The following is a 20,923-nucleotide window of genomic DNA, read 5'->3' on the forward strand; positions in this document are numbered from 1 at the left end:
CAGAGCAAGAAACAGAAAAAAGAAGAGGGGAAAAATTCTGATCAACTAAATAGAACCTAAGTTAGAGGTCTAGAATAAGTTGAACTGAATAACAGAGGCCAGAAAACAAAGCCAACCAACAAGAAAACCACTAGGTAAAAGACAGAAAACAAGCTCCAAAATAAACTAATCAAGAGAATCAGATGCCTAGACAACTTAAGATAACAAGCCATACCAGGAAACACGAAAACACGGACCAGCCAAAGGAACAAACTAATAGCTCAGCTGAGACACAGGAGTGGAGGCAACTAATGCTAAATAAATTTGATGAAATGAAGGAAGATATAGCAAAAGAGCTGAAGGATATAAAGAAGACACTGGCTGACCATAAAGAAGAATTCATAAACTTAAAAAAACAAATGGCAGAACTCATGGGAATGAAGGCCACAATGGAGGAGATGAAAAACACAATGGAGGGACACAACAGTAGATTTGAACAGGCAGAAGAAAGGACCAGTGAACTGGAAGACAGGTCATTTGAATTCATACACACAAAAGAACAGATGGTGAAAAAAATGGAAAAATATGAGCACGGTCTTAGGGAGCTGAGTGACAACATGAAACGCACAAATATACATGTTATGGGTATCCCAGAAGGAGAAGAGAGGGGAAAAGGGGCAGAAAGAGTAATAGAAGACATATTCACTGAAAATTTCCCAACTCTTATAAAAGACAGAAAATTAGAGATTCAAGAAGTACAACGTACCCCAAATAGAATAGATCCCAATAGACCTACTCCAAGACACTTACTGGTCAGATTGTCCAATGTCAAAGACAAAGAGAGGATTCTGAAAGCAGCAAGAGAAAAGCAATCCATCACATACAAGGGAAAGTCAATAAGACTATGTACAGATTTCTCTGCAGAAACCATGGAGGCAAGAAGACAGTGGCATGATATATTTAAGATACTGAAAGAGAAAAACTGCCAACCAAGAATTCTCTATCCAGCAAAACTTTTCTTCAAAAATGAGGGAGAGATTAAAATATTTTCAGACAAACAGACACTGAGAGAGTTTGTGAATAAGAGACCGGCACTACAAGAAATACTAAAGGGAGTGCTACAGGCTGATAGGAAAAGACAGGAGAGAGAGAGTTGCAGAAGAGTGCAGAAATGAAGATTATCAGGAAAGGTAAAAGGAGAGGAAAAAATAAGATATGACATATAAATTCCAAAAAACAAAATGGTAATAGAAATTACTGCCCTTACAGTAATAACACTAAATGTAAATGGATTAAACTCCCCAATAAAAAGACACAGACTGGCAGAATGGATTAAAAAACAGGACCCATCTATACGCTGTCTACAAGAAACTCACTTTAGACACAAGGACAAACATAGACTGAAAGTGAAAGGGTGGAAAAAGATATTTCATGCAAACAACAACCAGAAAAAAGCGGGAGTAGCTATATTAATATCAGACAAGTTAGACTTCAAAAGCGAAACAATTAAAAGAGACAAAGAAGGACACTATATATTAATAAAAGGGTCAATTCATCAAGAAAACATAACAGTCATAAATATTTATGCACCAAACCAGAATGCCCCAAAATTCATGAGGCAAACACTGCGATCACTGAAAGGAGAAATAGATACCTCTACAATAATAGTTGGAGACTTCAATACACCACTCTCATCAATGGATAGAACATCTAGACAGAGGATCACTAAAGAAACAGAGATGTTGAATTGTATGATAAATGAACTAGACTTGACAGACATTTATAGAACACTACATCCAACAACAGCAGGATACACTTTTTTCTCAAGTGCTCATGGAACATTCTCTAGGATAGACCACATGTTGGGTCACAAAGCAAGTCTCAACAAATTTAAAAATATTGATATTATACAAAACACTTTCTCAGACCACAATGGAATGAAGTTGGCAATAAATAAAAGGCAGAAGGTCATAAAATTCACAAACATATGGAGGCTAAACAACATCCTCTTAGAAAACCAGTGGGTAAAGGAAGAAATTACAAGAGAAATTAGTAAATACCTCAAGGCAAATGACAATGAAAACACAACTTATCAAAACTTATGGGATGCAGCAAAGGCGGTGCTGAGAGGGAAATTTATTGCCCTAAATGCCTATATTAAAAGAGAAGAGAGAGCAAAAATTGAAGAGTTAACTGCTCACCTGGAGGAATTAGAGAAAGAACAGCAAACTAACCCCAAAGCAAGCAGAAGGGAAGAAATAACAAAGATTAGAGCAGAAATAAATGCAATTGAGAAAAGGAAAACAATAGAGAGAATCAACAAAACCAGAAGTTGGTTCTTTGAGAAAATCAATAAAATCGATGGACCACTGGCTAGGCTAACAAAAAAAAAGAGAGAGCAGATGCAAATAAATGCAATCAGAAATGGGAAAGGAAATATAACTACCGACACTGCAGAAATTAAGGAGATAATGAGAAGATACTATGAGCAACTATATACTAATAAACTAGACAACTTAGATGAAATGGACAACTTCCTAGAAAAGCATAAACAACCAACATTAACTTAAGAAGAAATAGATGACCTCAACAAACCAATCACAAGTAAAGAGATTGAGTCAGTCATCAAAAAGCTCCCAAAAAGGAAAAGCCCTGGACCAGATGGTTTCACATGTGAATTCTACCAAGCATTCAAGAACGAATTAGTACCAATCCTGCTCAAACTCTTCAAAAAAATTGAAGAAGAGGGAAAGCTACCTAACTCTTTCTATGAAGCCAACATCACCCTAATACCAAAACCAGGCAAAGATACTACAAAAAATGAAAATTATAGACCAATTTCTTTAATGAATATAGACACAAAAATCCTCAACAAAATACTCGCAAATCGAATCCAGCAACACATTAAAAGAATTATACACCACAACCAGGTGGGATTTATTCCAGGTATGCAAGGCTGGTTCAACACAAGAAAATCAATTAATGTAATACACCACATCAATAAATCAAAGCAGAAGAACCACATGATCATCTCGATTGATGCAGAAAAGGCATTTGACAAAATTCAACATCCTTTCCTGATGAAAACACTTCAAAGGATAGGAATAGAAGGGAACTTTTTCAATATGATAAAGGCAATATATGAAAAACCCACAGCTAACATCACACTCAATGGGGAGAGACTGAAAGCTTTTCCTCTAAGATCAGGAATAAGACAGGGATGCCCACTATCACCATTGCTATTCAACATTGTGCTGGAAGTTCTAGCTAGAGCAATTAGGCAAGAAAAAGAAATAAAAGGCATCCAAATTGGAGAGGAAGAAGTAAAACTTTCACTATTTGCAGATGACATGATTCTATATGTAGGAAATCCAGAAAAATCTACAGCAAAGCTACTAGAACTAGTCAATGAATACAGCAAAGTAGCAGGCTACAAGATCAACATGCAAAAATCTGTAGTGTTCCTATACACAAGTAATGTGCAACAAGAGGAGGAAATCAAGAAAAAAATCCCATTTACAACAGCAACCAAAAGAATCAAGTATTTAGGAATAAACTTAACCAAGGACACAAAAGACCTTTACATAGAAAACTATAAGAAACTGCTAAAAGAAATTGAACAAGACCTGAAAAAATGGAAGAACATACCATGTTCATGGATTGGAAGACTAAACATAGTTAAGATGGCAATTTTACCTAAACTGATTTACAGATTCAATGCAATACCAATTCAAATCCCAACAACTTACTTTACAGAAATAGAAAAACCAATAACTAAATTTATTTGGAAGGGTAAGGTGCCCCGAATAGCCAAAAATGTCTTGAGAAAGAGGAGTGAAGTGGGAGGTCTCACACTACCTGACTTTGAAGCATATTACAAAGCTACAGTGCTCAAAACAGCATGGTACTGGCATAAGGACAGATATACTGATCAATGGAATCGAATTGAGTGTTCAGAAGTAGACCCTCACATCTATGGACAACTGATCTTTGATAAGGCAGTGAAGCCGAAGCAACTGGGAAAGAGCAGCCTGTTCAATAAATGGTGTTTGGAGAACTGGATATCCATTTCCAAAAGAATGAAAGAGGATGTCCATCTCACACCTTATACCAAAATTAACTCAAAGTGGATCAAAGACCTAAACATTAGCACCAAGACCATAAAACTCTTAGAAGAAAATGTAGGGCAATATCTTAAAGATCTTGTGAAAGGAGGTGGTTTCTTAGACCTCACACCCAAGGCACGAGCAACCAAAGAACAAATAGACAAATGGGATCTCCTCAAAATTAAACACTTTTGTACATCAAAGGACTTTGTCAGAAAAGTCAAAAGGCAACCTACACAATGGGAGATGATATTTGGAAACCACATATCAGATAAGGGTTTAATATCCCGAATATATAAAGGAATCCTGCATCTCAATAACAGAAAGACAAACAATCCAATTAAAAAATGGGCAAAAGACATGAACAGACATTTTTCTGAAGAGGAAATACAAATGACTCAAAAGCATATGAAAAAATGCTCAACTTCACTGGCTATTAAGGAAATGCAAATCAAAACCACAATGAGATATCATCTCACACCTACCAGAATGGCCATTATCCAAAAAACAGAAAATGACAAGTGCTGGAGAGGATGTGGAGAAAGAGGCACACTTATTCATTGTTGGTGGGAATGTAGAATGGTGCAACCACTCTGGAAGACAGTATGGAGGTTCCTCAGGAAGCTAAATATAGATTTGCCATATGACCCAGCTATTCCATTGCTGGGTATATACTCAGAGGAACTGAAACTTAAGACACAAACAGACATTTGTAAACCAATGTTTATTGCAGCATTATTCACAATTGCCAAGAGATGGAAACAGCCCAAATGTCCATCAAAGGACGAGTGGATAAACAAACTGTGGTATATACACATGATGGAATATTATGCAGCTGTAAGACAGAACAAAGACATGGATCATGTAATAATGTGGATGAACCTTGAGGACATTATGTTGAGTGAAGTTAGCCAGAAACAAAAGGACAGATTCTGTATGGTCTCACTAATATGAACAGACATTAATGAACAAACTTGGGGAGTTAAAAGCTGACAACACAGGCGACCAGGAGATAGAAAGAGGGCAGAGATCAGCCATTTGATGCTGAAGGACTACAGAATGTTTAGGATTGATTGCATAGATCCAGAAATAGATAGCCTAATACTGTGTGATGGTAGCACGGTATTGTAAGTACACTGAACAAAGATGTCTGTGAGTAAAGCTGAAAGAGGTGGGATAGGAGAATGTATGACACCAGAGGTAAAGATAGATGATAAAGACTGGGACTGTATAACGTGGCAAAAACTGGAGTGGCCAATGACTGTTACTAAATATACAAATATAAAAAGGTTTTTGCATGTGGGAAAGCAAATGAATGTCAACCATGTAGACATTTGAAAAAGGGATGGTATTCAGGAAAAAATATAATCAAAGCAAACTGGAGTCTATGGTCAACAGTAACATTGTAATATACCTCCATTAAATGTAACAAAGGCAATACGCCAATGCTAAATGTATATGAGAAGGGGATATAGGGGAGTAATATGGGATTCTTGGTAGTGGTGTTATTTGCTGTCCTTAGTAGTATATTGTATTGTATGACGTTATTTTTCTTTTTATCATTTTTTCTTATTGCTAAAAAAAAAAAAAAAAAAAAAACAATTTTTCTTGTAGTAATCAGTATGTTCAAATGCTGATTGTGGTGATAAATGTACAACTTTATGATGATACCATGAACAACTGATTGTACACTGTGGATAAATGTATGGTATGGGAATATAACTCTATAAAATTGTAGGAAAATATATATATAGGAGTAAAAGTGTTGGAGAAAACATGGTGAGAGGGATGATGCCTCACCAATATGGACTAACTACAATGTGTAAACTCAAAATTGAATCTTAGAACATAGCCTAACGTGGACACAATAATTGTAATAGTCCCTAGATTGTAATCTCTTACAGCAGTTAACTCTATCCCTGAATTGTAAGGCCTATCTCTAAACTTTGAGATGCTGATCCCCTAGCGTATGTTGTCACAAACATTGGGACTGGTGGTTTGATGTGCTGAGCTCTCGAGCATGGGACTTACCCTTATGAAGCTCAATACCACAAAGGAGAGTCTAAAGTTGTATGTAATGGTGCCTAAGAGTCTCCCCCTGAGTGCCTCTTTGTTGCTCAGATGTGGCCCTCTCTCTCTCTAACTGAGCCATCTCGACAGGTGAACTCGCTGCCCTCCCCCCCTACGTGGAACCCGACTCCCAGGGGTGTAAATCTCCCTGGCAACACAGAGTATGACTCCCAGGGATGAATGTGGACCCGGCATCATGGGACTGAGAGTATCTTCTTGACCAAAAGGGGGATGCAAAATGAGACAAAATAGTTTCAGTGGCTGAGAGATTCCAAATGGAGTCGAGAGGTCACTCTGGTGGACATTCTTATGCACTATATAGATAACACCTCTTAGGCTTTAATGTATTGGAATAGCTAGAAGTAAATACCTGAAACTACCAAACTCCAACCCAGCAGTCTGGACTCCTGAAGACAATTATATAATAATGTAGATTACAAGGGGTGACAGTGTGATTGTGAAGACCTTGTGGATCACACCCCCTTTATCTAGTGTATGGATGAGTGGAGGAATGGGGATAAAAACTAAAGGACAAATGGGGTGGGATGGGGGGATGATTTGGGTGTTTTTTTTCACTTTTATTTTTTATTCTTGTTCTGGTTCTTTCTGATGTAAGGGAAATGTTCAGAGATAGATTGTGGTGATGAACGCATAACTATGTTATCATACTGTGGACAGTGGATTGTATATCATGGATGATTGTATGGTGTGTGAATGTATTTCAATAAAACTGAATTTAATAAAAAAAAAAAATAGGGTCATATATGGGAACCCTGTATTTTAAGCATAATTTTTCTGTAAACCTACTTCTTTAATTAAAAAAAGAATATATTATCCAGAATAGAGTAAGTGACTAGTTGTAACTTTAAAGGAGAGGGGAAAATGCTAATTTTGATAGCTAAAATTGATATCATATTATGAGATATGGCATATTTTCAGAGCTTCTCCCTCAAGAAAGCCATCCCAACCCTGAGTAGGAGGAGAAGGTTGATCTGTAGAATGCCAAAGACATCAGCCAAACTGCTTGAGAAGAGAGCCAACAAATGATGTTTAGAACCAGTCTAACTTGCAATGGCCCTTTGATCCTTCTACATTTCTATTTACTTATTAATTGTGGCCCCTGCTTTTTATACAGCACAAGCTCCTTATCCCACAGGCTCTGACCCTTCATTCAACTGAAAACCTATAAAATGCTTTATAAATTCCTGTTCTTATGAGGAAAAATTAAAGTATAATAAAAATTAAAAACACAATCATCCTATTACAAAATGAGTACATTTTAAATCATGAAGTAATCAAGTTACTATCAAACTTGACATTTAAATAACCTTCTGAAAGACGCAATGGAAAATAAAATATAATGCTATATACCATTGAAGATAATCCAGCAAAGGTGCTCCTGTGGCAGAGCCACTTGCATGATAAGTCTTAAGGAGGACAAGATATGCAGACACTGGATCACAGATTCTTTATTCTGCAGGTTTACGTCACTGTTACAGACCAGATGGTAGCTACAAATACTTTTGCCGCTCAGAGCATGAAACTGAAACACATGGGAAGATATAAATAAGAATATGAACAAAGTTCATGCAACTTAGGGAAACATTTCTTAATATGTAGAAAAATAAAATGGAAACAATTCTGCTTTGTTAATTTAAAAGATGAGTGTAAAAAATAACATGGCAAGATAGTTTTCTTCAAAACACGCAGTTAGTTAAGATTAGCTTTCCTTAGTCAAAGAAACACAAAATTAAAATGAAGTACACAAATCCTCTTACTAGAATTAAGAATCAAATCCATTTTTATAAACTTACCCAGTGGCATTTTAACCTATTTATTAATTCAAATGTAATTATTCCCATTTACATGATTCATGCAGCAAATGTTTGAGCACCTCTATTTGCCACATTGCTAGGCAATAGGGACTCAAAGATGGGGAAGACAGAGCCCCCCCACACCACACCACACCACCCCACTCTGACAGCAGGAAAAGCATGCCAGGCACATGGAATGTTAGGGATGCTGAAAGTGGCTGGCACGGGCACTGAATTAGAAGTCTTTTTGTAAGATTAGAGAGAAAGGTTTAAAATGAAGAGATGAGGTCATGGGGCAGCCAGTGTCAGAACCAAGGAATATGGACTTTATCCAACCAGAATTAGATTTTCTTAGAATAAAATGATTTGATTTACACTTTAGAAATTAATTCTAACAGAAGTATGGAAGACAAAAAGCAAGGGATGGAGATCAACTGTACATGCAGGGAGGCTAGAAAAGACCAAAGGCCTCTGAAGTAATCCAGAGATAACAGGGACCTAAAATGGTATCCTGAAAGGAAGCATGAAAGGAAAGATTTAAGTCTTGTTTGAGTCAACAGAACTTAATGACCAATCACATGTGGGAGATAAAGGAGAGGAAGAGGTTTGCAGTGATTTCCTGTGAATTATGGAAGAAAGGTGAGTTCACTTTGGGATATTTTGAGCATGTGATGTTTAAGGTATTGTTGGAAAGATGTAGATTTCAGAAGAGAGATTTTGGCTAGAGAATCATGATTACCATTAAATCCATTGGAGTAGACACTCTTTTAATAGTACAAATGGGCTTCACTACCATGTAGGGTTTCCTGCTTGGATACATGTATACTATCTCTAGCCACCACATAGGAAGATATTTGCTGGATGCATCCACACAAGGAATAATTATCTTTCAAAGTGTTCTCTCTTTTAGAAGCAGATAATGATACCTATTTTTTTTTAATTTCAGACACTATTCTAAGTCTTTTGTTATCTCATTAATCCTAAAACAATGCAATGAGGTAGGTCTTTCTGTTACATTTTACAGATGAGGAAACTGATGTACAAAGAAATTGCATAACTTTCTCAAAATCACACAGTTAGGAAGTGGCAGAGCAGGTCTCCACACCCAGGCAGGCTGGTTCTAGAGACCAAACTCTTACAAACTGTGCCATAGTGCCTCCCTCTGGCACTACATACAAGAATCATCAGATAACGTTTTTTTATGTATCTTTGCACAGAACTTACAAATAAACTTTAATGTTAATATTTTGACAGCAAATCCTTCTTCATTACTGCTTCAATGATCCCTTTGCATTTAACTCCCAAATCTATTTCTCCAACAAAACTTTTCTCAAGGCCTCTAATTCTGCATTGTCAGTTTCCCACTGGACTAAATGTTTAATCCATCCATTCTCTTACTTATTCATTCAACACATATTTAGTGAGAACTACAGTGTCCAAGCGTCTTGCTAGCACCTCAAACTCAGCACATCCAAAACTGAATTCTTTCCAACCCCAACACAATAGTTGTTGTGAATTCTTTCCAACCCCAACACAATAGTTCTGCCAGCACGGTCTTACATAGCCTTCCTTGTCTCTTATCTTCCTGCCTCCAGTCTTCTAATCTATTCTGTGTACTGCTTCTGGATTAATAATTCTGATTACATCACTTCATTTATTTCATTCAATAAATGTTTATTGAGTATCTACTACACCAGGCACTCTTCTAGGCATTAGAGATATAGCAGTCTCCTCTTCTCACATTCTAGAATGGAAGGCAAATAATAAAAAATGAAGAAATAAAAATGTGTTGAGTGATAATAAGCGCTATAAAGAAAAATGAGACAGAGCATGTGGGAAACCTGAGGAACTGAGGGATGAGCCATGCAGATAACTAGGGTAAAAGTTTTCTGGACAGAGGGATCCACCAGTGTGCTGGCCCTAAGGTAGTAAGACAAGGAGGAAGTAGGAAAATGTAATAGTCCAAGAAAGAGATGATGGTGGCCTGGACTAGAGAGGTAGAAGGGTCTTAAAAGTCCAAACTCCTAGCTTTTCATTCATTACTCTTCCCAACATAGCTCCAACCTGTATTGCCCAGTATTCTAATTCATGCATTTATCATACAGCCAAACTGAACTGTTCAGTGTTCCTCAAAGCATGCCTTCAGATTTTCTGATTATTTAACCACATGCTATTTCTGAAATCTTGAAAAGGCTTTTTTTTTTTCTTTTCTTTCTCTGACTATATCTCTTTGCCCTTGCTCCCCATAGCATATGCTCTACATAACAGCCAGAATAAGCTTTTAAAACAAAAAGTCGTATTATGCCACTCTTCTGTTCAAAACTTCCAATGCCTCTTCATCTTTCTTAGAGCACATGATCTCATGGTCTACGTAGCCTAGCCTAGAAACTTGAAATAACACAGCAAGCTTGAAATAACACAGTATAGCATAATGGTCTAGGGAACACGTTTTAGAGGCAGCCTGATCAGGGTTCAATTACCGGCCCCAGCCCTTGCACTAACAGGACTGGTTTCTTCATCTCTAATAAGTCTCAGTTTCCTCATCTGTATAACAGGCACAATGGTACTTCCTCCCTGGACTGCAGTGTGACTGTAATGAGGCTGCACCTCTTCAGACTGTAGTGAGAGCAGTGATTTACATAATGCATTTAGAACAGCAGCTAGCACATGGTAACTGCTCAAAGAATCGATGGTAGCAATTATCATAATATGACAGGTATAGTAGAATAAAGCACATAATTTTCATATCAAAAAATCTATGTCTGATCTCAAGAGCCATCTGAGCCTCATTTTTCTCTTCTGTAAAATAGGAATAATAATATCTAACACATAAGTTATTAGGGGGATCAAATATATGTTTCCAAAGTACTTTGTAAACTAAAAGCACTTTTCAAATATTAGTTATAATAAAAATAATAATGGTTTGATGGACGAATGAAGGATTTTAGTTACAATCTTCAAAGCATCTTTACAAAGTTAAATAAGTTTGCTTTTTTACCCAGCACTGAAAGCATTTACTAAGCAACTTATAGCACACAGCTAGATGTTATGCACAGCAAATGAAAGACATCTAGAAGCTGTCAACTAAAGAAGATATTGCATAGCTAATATTAAATTGTAGCTATTTTAGCTGCTTTTTTCATCTTACTGTAAGTGCAGCAGTTTTGTCTGCAAAGCCTTTTGGGAAAAAGACAGTTTTGAATTGATTCACATCTGTTTTATTCTCATCAAAGTTGGAACTGAACTGCTGAAGATATCGTCCATAGCACTGTAAAAGGGCCAACTTGTATTCCTGAAATAAAAAGGGGACTTGTTTAGTGTTTCAAAAGTCATTCTGCTTATCATTATTACGAAGAGATAATAGGCATATTCTTCTTCAAATTATCTTTGTTATTACTATTACTATCACTACTGCTACCACCACCGTTTTCCAAGCTTGTATTATGTGACAGACCCTGGGCTAAGCAATTTCATTTGATTCTCCTCACAACGAGTCTATTATGAGATGGGACCACCACAAGCCCAAATATGAGAATATTCACCATGCACTATGAGTGATGGTACATGTAGATACTCAAAATCCAAGGCAGCAAAACGCAACATCACCAGACCACGGTAACTCATCTACTCAGGCAGAGAGATAAGTGAGCTGCCTTATTGGCCTTGCTTCTCTGAGACCTCCAAACTTCAAGGGAAAAAAAAAAAAGAGGAGGAGGAGGAAAGGGAAGGAAGGAGAGGGAACAGAAAAGGGAAAGAAAGGAAAGGAAAAGAGAAAGGGAAAGAAAAGGAAAGGGAAAACGGAAAAGGAAGGGAATAACAGATGATGACATGGCTCTCTCATCTGTAAACGCTTTCTGAAGCTGTAGCCAAACAAGTCTAAGAAGAACGAGCTATGGAGTTCTCATTAGTTGCAATTCAGATGCATGTTCCCATTATGGAGTCAGATGCCTCACATCTGTAATCCCCAGGACATACAGTTGGCCTGGAGAGTCTGAGGGCGGTGGTTGTGAGCAGTGCCCTTGAATGTGAGTCAGTCCACCACCCTTCCTGAGCTTCCTCTCCCTTGACTGTGTATCCAGGAAAAGCAACTGCACTGGGTGTGAATGGCCTGTCTAGTTCTCTAGCCCCTTAAGAAGCATCCACAGTCAAATGCTGTTTTGTTTACATTTCTGTTGACTTGTTTGTTATTTGTTCTCTTGTTAATTCTGAATCTCTTCTGTTTCCACTTGATTCATCTAACAAATTCAAATCCAAGTTCAAAATAAAAGGATGACCTTTAATATAACTAAATAAAATAAAAATAAAGAGTTTCTGGAAACCAAATTTACAACTTGAGTTCATTTTCAGGATGATAAACACCTTTAGTGGTCCACTTTACCATCAGTGAAAAGTAGATATAACATTTCTTTGTGCTTTTTAAGTAAATTTTTGAATATCACCTCAGGGTCTTTCTACCTGAAACATTCTGAGTCATTAGCATTACCCATCATTTACTTGCTTTATCAACTTTTGACAGGCTTCTTCCCTTCTCCTCCCTCCACACGACTGCTCAACAAACAACCTCAAACTGTCCTGTTTATCACCAGCTTATTACATCGAGGAGAAGCATAAAGGTGGAGAGGGTTCTCTCTTCTGATTCTTGACAAACTGTTATTCTACTTCACATGAATACAGCTTACAAGTTGGATCTTACCTGATTTTTTTCCTGTAATTTTCCAACCCTGTATTTTCAAGTTTTTTAAGAACCATGGTTTAATTACATGGGCTAAGATAATTCTCTAATTTGGCAGCAGAAAATAGATCTTAGTTCCTTATTATGAAAATTCCTCCACATCTTATCTTCAATTTGGTAAATTTCCCCCCCAGGCCCAAGTGCTTAAAGTTCAGAAAATAGAAAAGGAAGAGGAAACTGAAGCTGAGAAATTAAAGCTTGAGAAAACCCTAAGTACTGCCCATGTTGGCCTAAAACCCAATTGGATCAAATAATTCTTTGTCCAAGGATCCTAGAAGTGCCAAATAGTCATACTTCCCTTGAATAATCTGGGCTTATGCCAGAGCTAAGAGTAAGACCTACATTATCATTAACTAAAAAACTCAGACATGGTGTGGTCTTACCAAACCAAGTCCACAAGTTCACAAAGACCCAGGCATTGATGTGGAACTAAAAGTAGGGGGCTCAGACTCAGTTTGGAATACAATAGTTAGCAACAAACAGACATGTATGGAACGACTGCTATGAGCACATTCAGTAAAACATTCAGAGCAGGCTGAAAGTCATCAAAACAGGGCGCTGGGAACTAAGCAGCACAGCAGCAAGGCCAGGAGCCACAAGGCTTGTCCGCTGGGCAAGGCCAGCTATGTGAAAAACAACAGGAAGTGGTGTCTGGGCTCCTTTGTATAAGGTAGGAACAAGGTGACTCAGCATTTCCTGTTGTGCGCCTACCGCACCCTCTTTTAACCCCAGGCTGCACTTGTGCCCAGCCCCAGCCAGCTGTCTTTCCGTTCAGGAATCGCTCATCTCTGGAGCATCTCAAGTACAAAATTCAAAAGCAAATACTTTTTTGGTTACTGTGCCTCATTAGAAGTTTTATTCATTCATTTATTTTTTCTAAGCCAAAAAAAAAAAATTTTTCAAAACGTGAATAGGAACATTATCAAACCAAAAAATAAAAATAATAACAATAATAATTAGTCAAATGAGCTTCATTTTGGCTCTTTTTACTCCACATGTACTTACTTTCATTTGACAAAGTTTATCCCCAACCTTCAGAAGCTTTTCATTGTAATAGTCAGCTGGCAGCCGGGGAGCATATTTGGTCCAGATATTAAACAAAGAAGTGGCGCTGTAAAAATCGTAAAATGATATCTTCAAAGTTAGCAGGAAACCTCAATTAATTAGTACGCAATCCTTAAAAATTCATATCTTGTGCTAAGTATTTCTAATGAGCTTTATTATTAATGTCTAATGATTAATATTATAATTAAAATAACAGATTCTTATGTACCAAGCACTAATCAAGGCATTTTAGATGCATGTTTTTTTTCATTTAATTTTCACAACAACCCCCTGATGGGTAATAGCAATATCTCAATTTTATAGTTGATGAAACGAAAACTCACTGTGCCTGTCCTCTCAACTACTGTATCACTGTGCTTCCCACTTCTTTATATTGTAAGCTCCCTGAGGGCAAGGACCTCGACCATATTATTCATTGCTATGTCCCCAGTCCCAAGTGCAGTGAATGTCTGGTACAAGTAGGTACTCAATAAATATTTGTTGAATGATTTTTGAATAGGAAAACAATTTCCTTGTTTCTTATTTTATTCTTTTCTGAAAAGGGTTCCAGGGCTCAAATATCCAGACAATCCAGTTAGGTTTATGCTGCCCTCCATCAAGTAAAAAAAAAAACAAAAAGTCAAACAGTATTCTAATGGATTCTAATCAAAGTTTCAAAGGGTAGCAGGTCATTGTTTATTTTATTCATTCATTCAGTAAACCTTTACTCCTTTCCTCTCTTCAGGAAATTATAAATGCCTCTCAAGAATAATCCATGTTTCCCCTAACAGTCATCAAATCCTATCTCATCAATTTCTAAATAAAGACAAATATCTAAACTTAAAGACTGAAGATAGCTCTTTAGTACTTACCATGTACATGTTGTGATATTAAAGAAACAACCTCAACAGACATAAGTCAGTTCACTGGGGTAATTAAATGATATTGAATGACACTGAGGGGACCAGGGCATTTCTGCCTTCTTGGACTGATGAATCAATTATTTGGGTAGGAAAATATATACAACTACTAAGAAGTAAATAACAATGCCAAAGTTTAGCAAACCCAGGCCACTGAAGTTTTAAAAGGGAGAGGTGTTTTGTTGTTTTTAATCCTTTCACTTTTATTTGCCACTTTATGAAATGACACAGTATTAGAATAAATACAATGAATCCAAGAAGTTCACCAAGTCTTGCTAGAATTATTAAATTATGTAGATGAATAATATAACAAAAACAAAACAAAACAAAACAAAAAACTAAATTATGTAGATGAAATAGTTAATTCTTCCAAACCTTACCAATGAGATAACGACGACTGTTTGTTACTCATAAAAGAAAAATACCAGCTTTGTTAAATTAATCAAGGTTACATAATAAAGAAGAGAGGTTTTTGGGTTTTTTTTTAAGCAAACACTACCTACAGGTTAAGACTATTCATTAGAAATGGCTTACATAATGATCATCTAAGGAAAACATAATATAAACTATATAATGTACATCATCCAAGAAGAGAATGTTAATGTGCTTTGGCTTGCTAATTACAGCTTCTGCTGGAGGTTTAGAATGGTCTAAAATAGCAAATCATAATTATATATGCAGAATATCTAAATCTTAGGTGCTCATAACAAAAATATACTTTTAAAAATGTGATGCACTCTAATGACATTGTTGGTAAGATCAAAATCTATATTTTAGATATTATGAATTTTTATACTTATGGAAAGTTCCTACAGTTATAAGAAGACACAAATTTTGATTTAAAAAAAACATAACCATCTGTCAATATGTTATAAAAGTAACTCCTAACTCCTGGACTCCTAAATGGTCTTCCCACTGCCATTCTTGCTCCATTTGAACACAATCATCAAAATAATATTTTAAAACAAAAATCACATAAGGTCAATCCCTTGCCAAAAAACCATCTAATGGTCTCCCACTGCCTTCGGAATAAATGCAAAGTCTTCAAAATAGCCTCTCAAACCTTCCAAAGCCCTATCTTCTCCTCTAATCTCATCTTGTATCATCACCCCCACATTCACCATGCTTCAGCTAAATGGGCTTCTGTCTGCAACTCCAAAGTACCTGGCTCTTTCCTGTCAAAGATCTTCCCACACGCTTGTTCCCTCTCTCTCTCTCTGCACGGCTGACTCCCAGGCATCCTTCTTTTGCCGTCTCCCTGGCCACTCATTTTTAAAGCAGGTTACCACTGTATTCTCCTTTAAGTTCTGCTCAAGTGTCATCTCTCTGACTGTCTTATTGGGTACTAACAACCTCCTGTCCTATACTCCATAACCCCCCTTCCCCTCTTTACTTTTCTCCTAGCATTTATCACTTTCTAGATTACCAAAAAATATACTTATTTACTATGTTAATTGTCTATCTCTCCCTTTAGAATATAAGATCCAAGAGGACAGGGACTTTTGTTTGATTCATTGCTGCATTTGTGTGTGGACTTTTGACTTATTGAAAGCCCATCTCCCTCTCTAGCCTGTAAGCTGCCTGATCACAGGTCCCATATCTATTTTGTCACCACTATGTAACCAGTGACTAGTACAGTGTCTGGCACATAGTAGGCAATGAAAAGATTTGTTACATAAATAAATATCTAAATTGTGTGGGAAGATGGATGATTAAGGTCCATGTCAATCCTTAATGTTTGCTGTTCTCTTAGAGGCTGTTTAACGATGGGACAGATACTGTACTTAGAAATTGGCCCAAGTCTACTTTCCCATATATACCATCCATAATTACTGAGAATACAAAGATAGCAGTCCTTGAATTCTTTCAATACCAAATATTTATTGAATGCTTACCATGCCCCAACCCCTACGCTAGGTGTTGGAGAGAGAGCAATGAAAAAGAGACACGTCATCCAAAGCCATCAGGGAACTTACAGTCTAATGGGGGAGAGAGACAATACACAAGAAAACAAGTTTTTATATACATATATTTTTTTGCAACTTTTCTGCATATTTGAAATCATCTTAAAATAAAAAGTTTTAAAACTTTAAAAAAAAATTGATGCACATTAGATAAGGAAGGACACTCTAAGGAGTGAGCTGAGACCTGAAAGATGAGAAGGAGCCAGGTATTTGAAAATCTGGGAGAAGTGCATTTCAGACAAATGAGACAGCAAATATAAAAGCCCTGGGGTGAGAAACAGTAGGATCCGTTTCTCTGGAAAGGCCTGAGAGAGAACTGAGGGATGAGCTGAGTTTGGAGAACCAGGCAGGTCCAGATCCTCAAACCTAGAGGCCATCAGGAGTCTAAATTTTATTCTAAAAACAATAGGAAGCAATTGAAGGACTTTAGATAGGGGAGTGAGAGACTTATGTTTTTATAAAGATCACTCTGACTGCCATATGCAGGACAGATTTGAGACACAAGTAGCCACAGGGCAAATGCTTGGACCAGAATTGCCAGTTAGCAGAAATGGGAAGAAAGTGTGCTATCTCAGGCACAAACACAGAAACTTTTTAAATATAAATATATACAAGTTAGGTATATAATATACTCTCTTTTGTCAATTCTTGGTTCTCCTCTTGGCCCATCAGCAGGATTTACCACAGTTGATCATGTCTTCCTTCTGGAAACACTTTCCTTACCTAGCTTCTAGTACACCACACACTTATTGGTTTTCCTACCTCGTTGACTACACCTTCTTGGTCTCTACTGATTTCTTCTTATGCTCCCCAACTTGTCAACATTGGAGTCTCCCAGGGCTCAAAATGGAAAGAGTATAGTCTGAATTTGTGATCATAAATTTTTGACTCTGATATTCGCTGACTTTTGGTTAGAATCTTCTCTCTATTCTCATTTCACACAGAGATGCCAGTGGGCTAGAAGGCAAAAAAATCTCAGAAGCATCGTTCCTTCCTGAGCCCGGGTATTTCCTCCTCAGCCCTACAGGGGCCGCTGTGTTTCCAGGAAATTTACTCTTACAGTTCCAGAGGCTAGAGCTTTAAAACCAAGAGCCATGCTCCCTCTGGAGCCCCTATGGAAGAATCTGTTTCATACTTCTTTCCTAGCTTCTGGTGGTTGTAGGTAATCTTTGGCATTTTTTGACCTGTAGGCACATCATTCCAATCTCTGACTACATCGTCACACGGTTTTCTTCAAACTGTGTCTGGCTCTGTGGCCAAATTTCACTCTTCTTATAAGGACACCAGTCATATTGGATTTAGGGCCCACTGTAATCCAGTATGACCTCATCTTAACTAATTACATCTGCCAAGATACTGATTCCAAATAAGGTCATATTCGGAGGTTTATCGGTGGGCATGAATTGTGGAGACTCTATTCAACCCAGGACATGGCCTTTGAGAAAGACAAGAAAAGTATGGGAGCAAGCAGGGAGGATTTCTGTGGAAAGAGTATGCCGCACAGACTGTGTGACTGTGAAAACCTTGAGGCTCGCACTCCCTTTATCTAGTGTATGGACAGATGAGTGGACAAATGGGGACAAAAATTAGATGAAGAATAGGGTGGGATGGAGGGGATGGAGAGATTTAGGTTTTTTGTGTTTTTTTTTTTGCTTTTATTTTCAATTTGGAGTAAGGAAAAGGTTCAAAAATTTATTCTGGTGTTGAACACACAGCTGTATGATGGTGCTGTGAATAACTGTACACAGTGGATGACTGCAGGATGTGTGAATACATCTCAATTAAACTGTATTTAAAAAGTAAATGAACAACGGGGAGGAAGGGAATGGGATGTTTTGGATGTTCTTTTTTTACTTTAATTTTTATTTTTGGAGTAATGAAATGTTCAAAATTTGTGGTGATGAAAGCACAGCTACAAGATGATACTGTGAACAACTGATTGTACACGTTGAATGATTGTATGTTATGTAATTATATCTCAATAAAATTGCATAAAAAAAGAGAGAGAGAGAGAGAGTATGCCACACAGGGAGAATGGCAAGTGTAAAGGTCCTGGGATGGGATTGTAAGTTTTGGGCAGGAGGGAGGACAAGTATTTGGTTTTAAACACTTTATTACTGAGATGAACATATCCACACTGAGCTGTTAGACATTTGGGTCTGGATGTAAGGGGAGATATTCCTTTTGGATTTGCCAGCATGTTTATGGTATTTAAATCATGACAACTAATAGAATAGCTAAAGGATGGAGTGTAGGTGGAGAAGATGGAGTCCGAAGATTGAACTCTGTATACAGAAATTTGTTACAGTAGCCCTAAGAAACTAATACAGGCAGGCCACTTTTACTAACCATCTTCCCTGCATCCCGATTTCAAATTGCAACACCTATCCCAAATCCTTCATCCTTATTCCCAGCCCTATTTTTCTCTCCAGCATTAATTTCCTTGTAAAATAATCTACTTGCCTATTTGTTCAGCAGCTATCCGTACTCACACAGTATACTCTCCATAGAGGTAGGGATTTTTATATCTTTTAACTTTATGTTTTCCTAGTTCCTAGCACAGTATCTGATAAATAGTAAGTGCTAAACAAAGGCTTTTAAATGCATAAATGAATAATAAATATAAGTTAAAACAATTTTTTTCTGATCAAATGCATGAATGAAAAATATAATTTAAAGCTATTCATTATTCTGGTATTCTTTGCCACTTTACTTTTTAACTGTTTACTTTGCAATACATTTGGGAAAGAAAGTAACATAAACAGTAAAGAAACTTAAAAACAATTAGTCTGCAGTTTGAGTAATAACATTATGGTGAGAGAACCAGAAAAAAAGGCAAATAAATGTGCAAAATTAGTCAAAAAATCAAGGAAAAAAATCACAATATAAAAAGGAACTCGAATCACATGTTCAAGGATGACATACTTCATGGCATCAAGAACTAACTTTTCTAAGCAACCTCAAAGTCATTCCTTGTTCTTCACATACAAAATTGCACCCGCAACATGGAAAGTTGTGAAACAACCCGAGTAAGCCAAAAATTTATTGGCTTAAAGCAGCGATTATGAGACACTCAGAAATAGACCGAAGGTGAGTTACGAAACATTTTTGTGTTTTTATTTTGATCTGAGCAGGGAGCCAAGATATAAAATTTACGAGGAACTAAAGATTGTAATAGTGACGCGCCTCCACTTCTTAAACTTGGTTCAAATCTCCAGGGCCTTGGGGCCTCGTGCGGCGTCCACAACGCTGACCCAGCGCTGGGGCCGCCGCCTGCATCTCCTTTTCTGACCCCAAGAGTCGCCCTTCTCCGGCCAACGCCATCCCCAGCACACTGCCTCCGCTTACCAACGCCGGTGGAATTCATGCACCTTGTCCTTCGGGGTCGCTAAAGCCTTCTTTTTCTTCAAAAAGCCTAGCAACTCCTGAATCTCCTTCTCGAACGAGGCCAGGAGCGGGTTTTTAGCGTCCAGAGGCCCATAAAACACGGCTGGGGGCAACGAGACCTCGGGGCAGGTCAAGCGGCGAGGCAGGAGGCTCGGGGAGCTCCCCTTCGACTCCTGGGGAGACTTCGAACGCGAGGAAGGGGACGAGGGCGGGGTTACCGGCAGTCCTGTCGGCGACACCGACGTCGGAGACACATTGGAAAGAGGGGTGGAGAAGCCGCCCTGCGCGGCCATATTGACGCGACCCTCGCGGAGCCTGGAATGTGTGTACACGCGGTTGCCTAGTGACGGTCTCTGGGCAACCAGGCATCCCGCCCACCTTCCCGGAAACACAGCGACCCCTGTCGGGCAGAGGAGGAAAGACCCGGGTCCAGAAAGAAAAGAAGCTCCTGAGATTATTTGCCTTCTAGCCCACTGCCATCCATGTATGAAATGAGAATAAACAAAAGGTTCTGAACAGAGACCCAGTGATTATTAGAGCCAAAAATTTAAGATCACAGATCCAGACTACACGGTTTTTCGGTTTTGACCGCTTAATAATCATCATTAACAAGTGCCAGAAATAGTTCTAAGCATTTGAAGCCTATAATATCATTTAATCATCAAAACAGCTTTACTACTTAGAATACTATTAGTATCTCCAATTCACAAAAAAAAGAAAAAAAAAAGAAAAAGAAAAAGAAAACAAAGCTTATGAAAGTTCAGTGATGTGACCAAGGTTAGGAGTCTAAGCCTTCCAACTCCAAAGTCTGTGCTCAAAATGCATAGACTACATCGATCCCTTAACGACACTTATTAATACCATTGAAAGAGGAAAATATCTGACAAGCAGTTGAAGAATCTAGTGC

The 20,923-nt window shown here is 37.7% G+C and overlaps 1 protein-coding gene across 10 annotated transcripts in view; it reads right to left on the reverse strand.

Annotated features, from left to right (window-relative positions):
• The window catches only part of CFAP54 (cilia and flagella associated protein 54), a 429,497-nt gene extending 409,162 nt beyond the window's left edge, over positions 1–20,335 (reverse strand). For all 10 annotated transcript variants that reach the window (XM_037846937.1, XM_037846939.1, XM_037846934.1 and 7 more), the window contains exons 1-4: positions 19,978–20,335; positions 13,707–13,812; positions 11,118–11,261; positions 7,527–7,698 (exon numbers count right to left, since the gene is read on the reverse strand). In XM_037846937.1, coding sequence (XP_037702865.1) covers positions 7,527–7,698; positions 11,118–11,261; positions 13,707–13,812; positions 19,978–20,309 — 754 coding nt within the window. In that variant the 5' untranslated portion in view covers positions 20,310–20,335. The remainder of the gene's footprint in view (positions 1–7,526; positions 7,699–11,117; positions 11,262–13,706; positions 13,813–19,977) is intronic.
• Positions 20,336–20,923: the final 588 nt, after the last annotated feature.

This window comes from Choloepus didactylus, chromosome 8 (genome assembly GCF_015220235.1).
Source record: "Choloepus didactylus isolate mChoDid1 chromosome 8, mChoDid1.pri, whole genome shotgun sequence".
Lineage (NCBI taxonomy): Eukaryota > Metazoa > Chordata > Mammalia > Pilosa > Megalonychidae > Choloepus > Choloepus didactylus.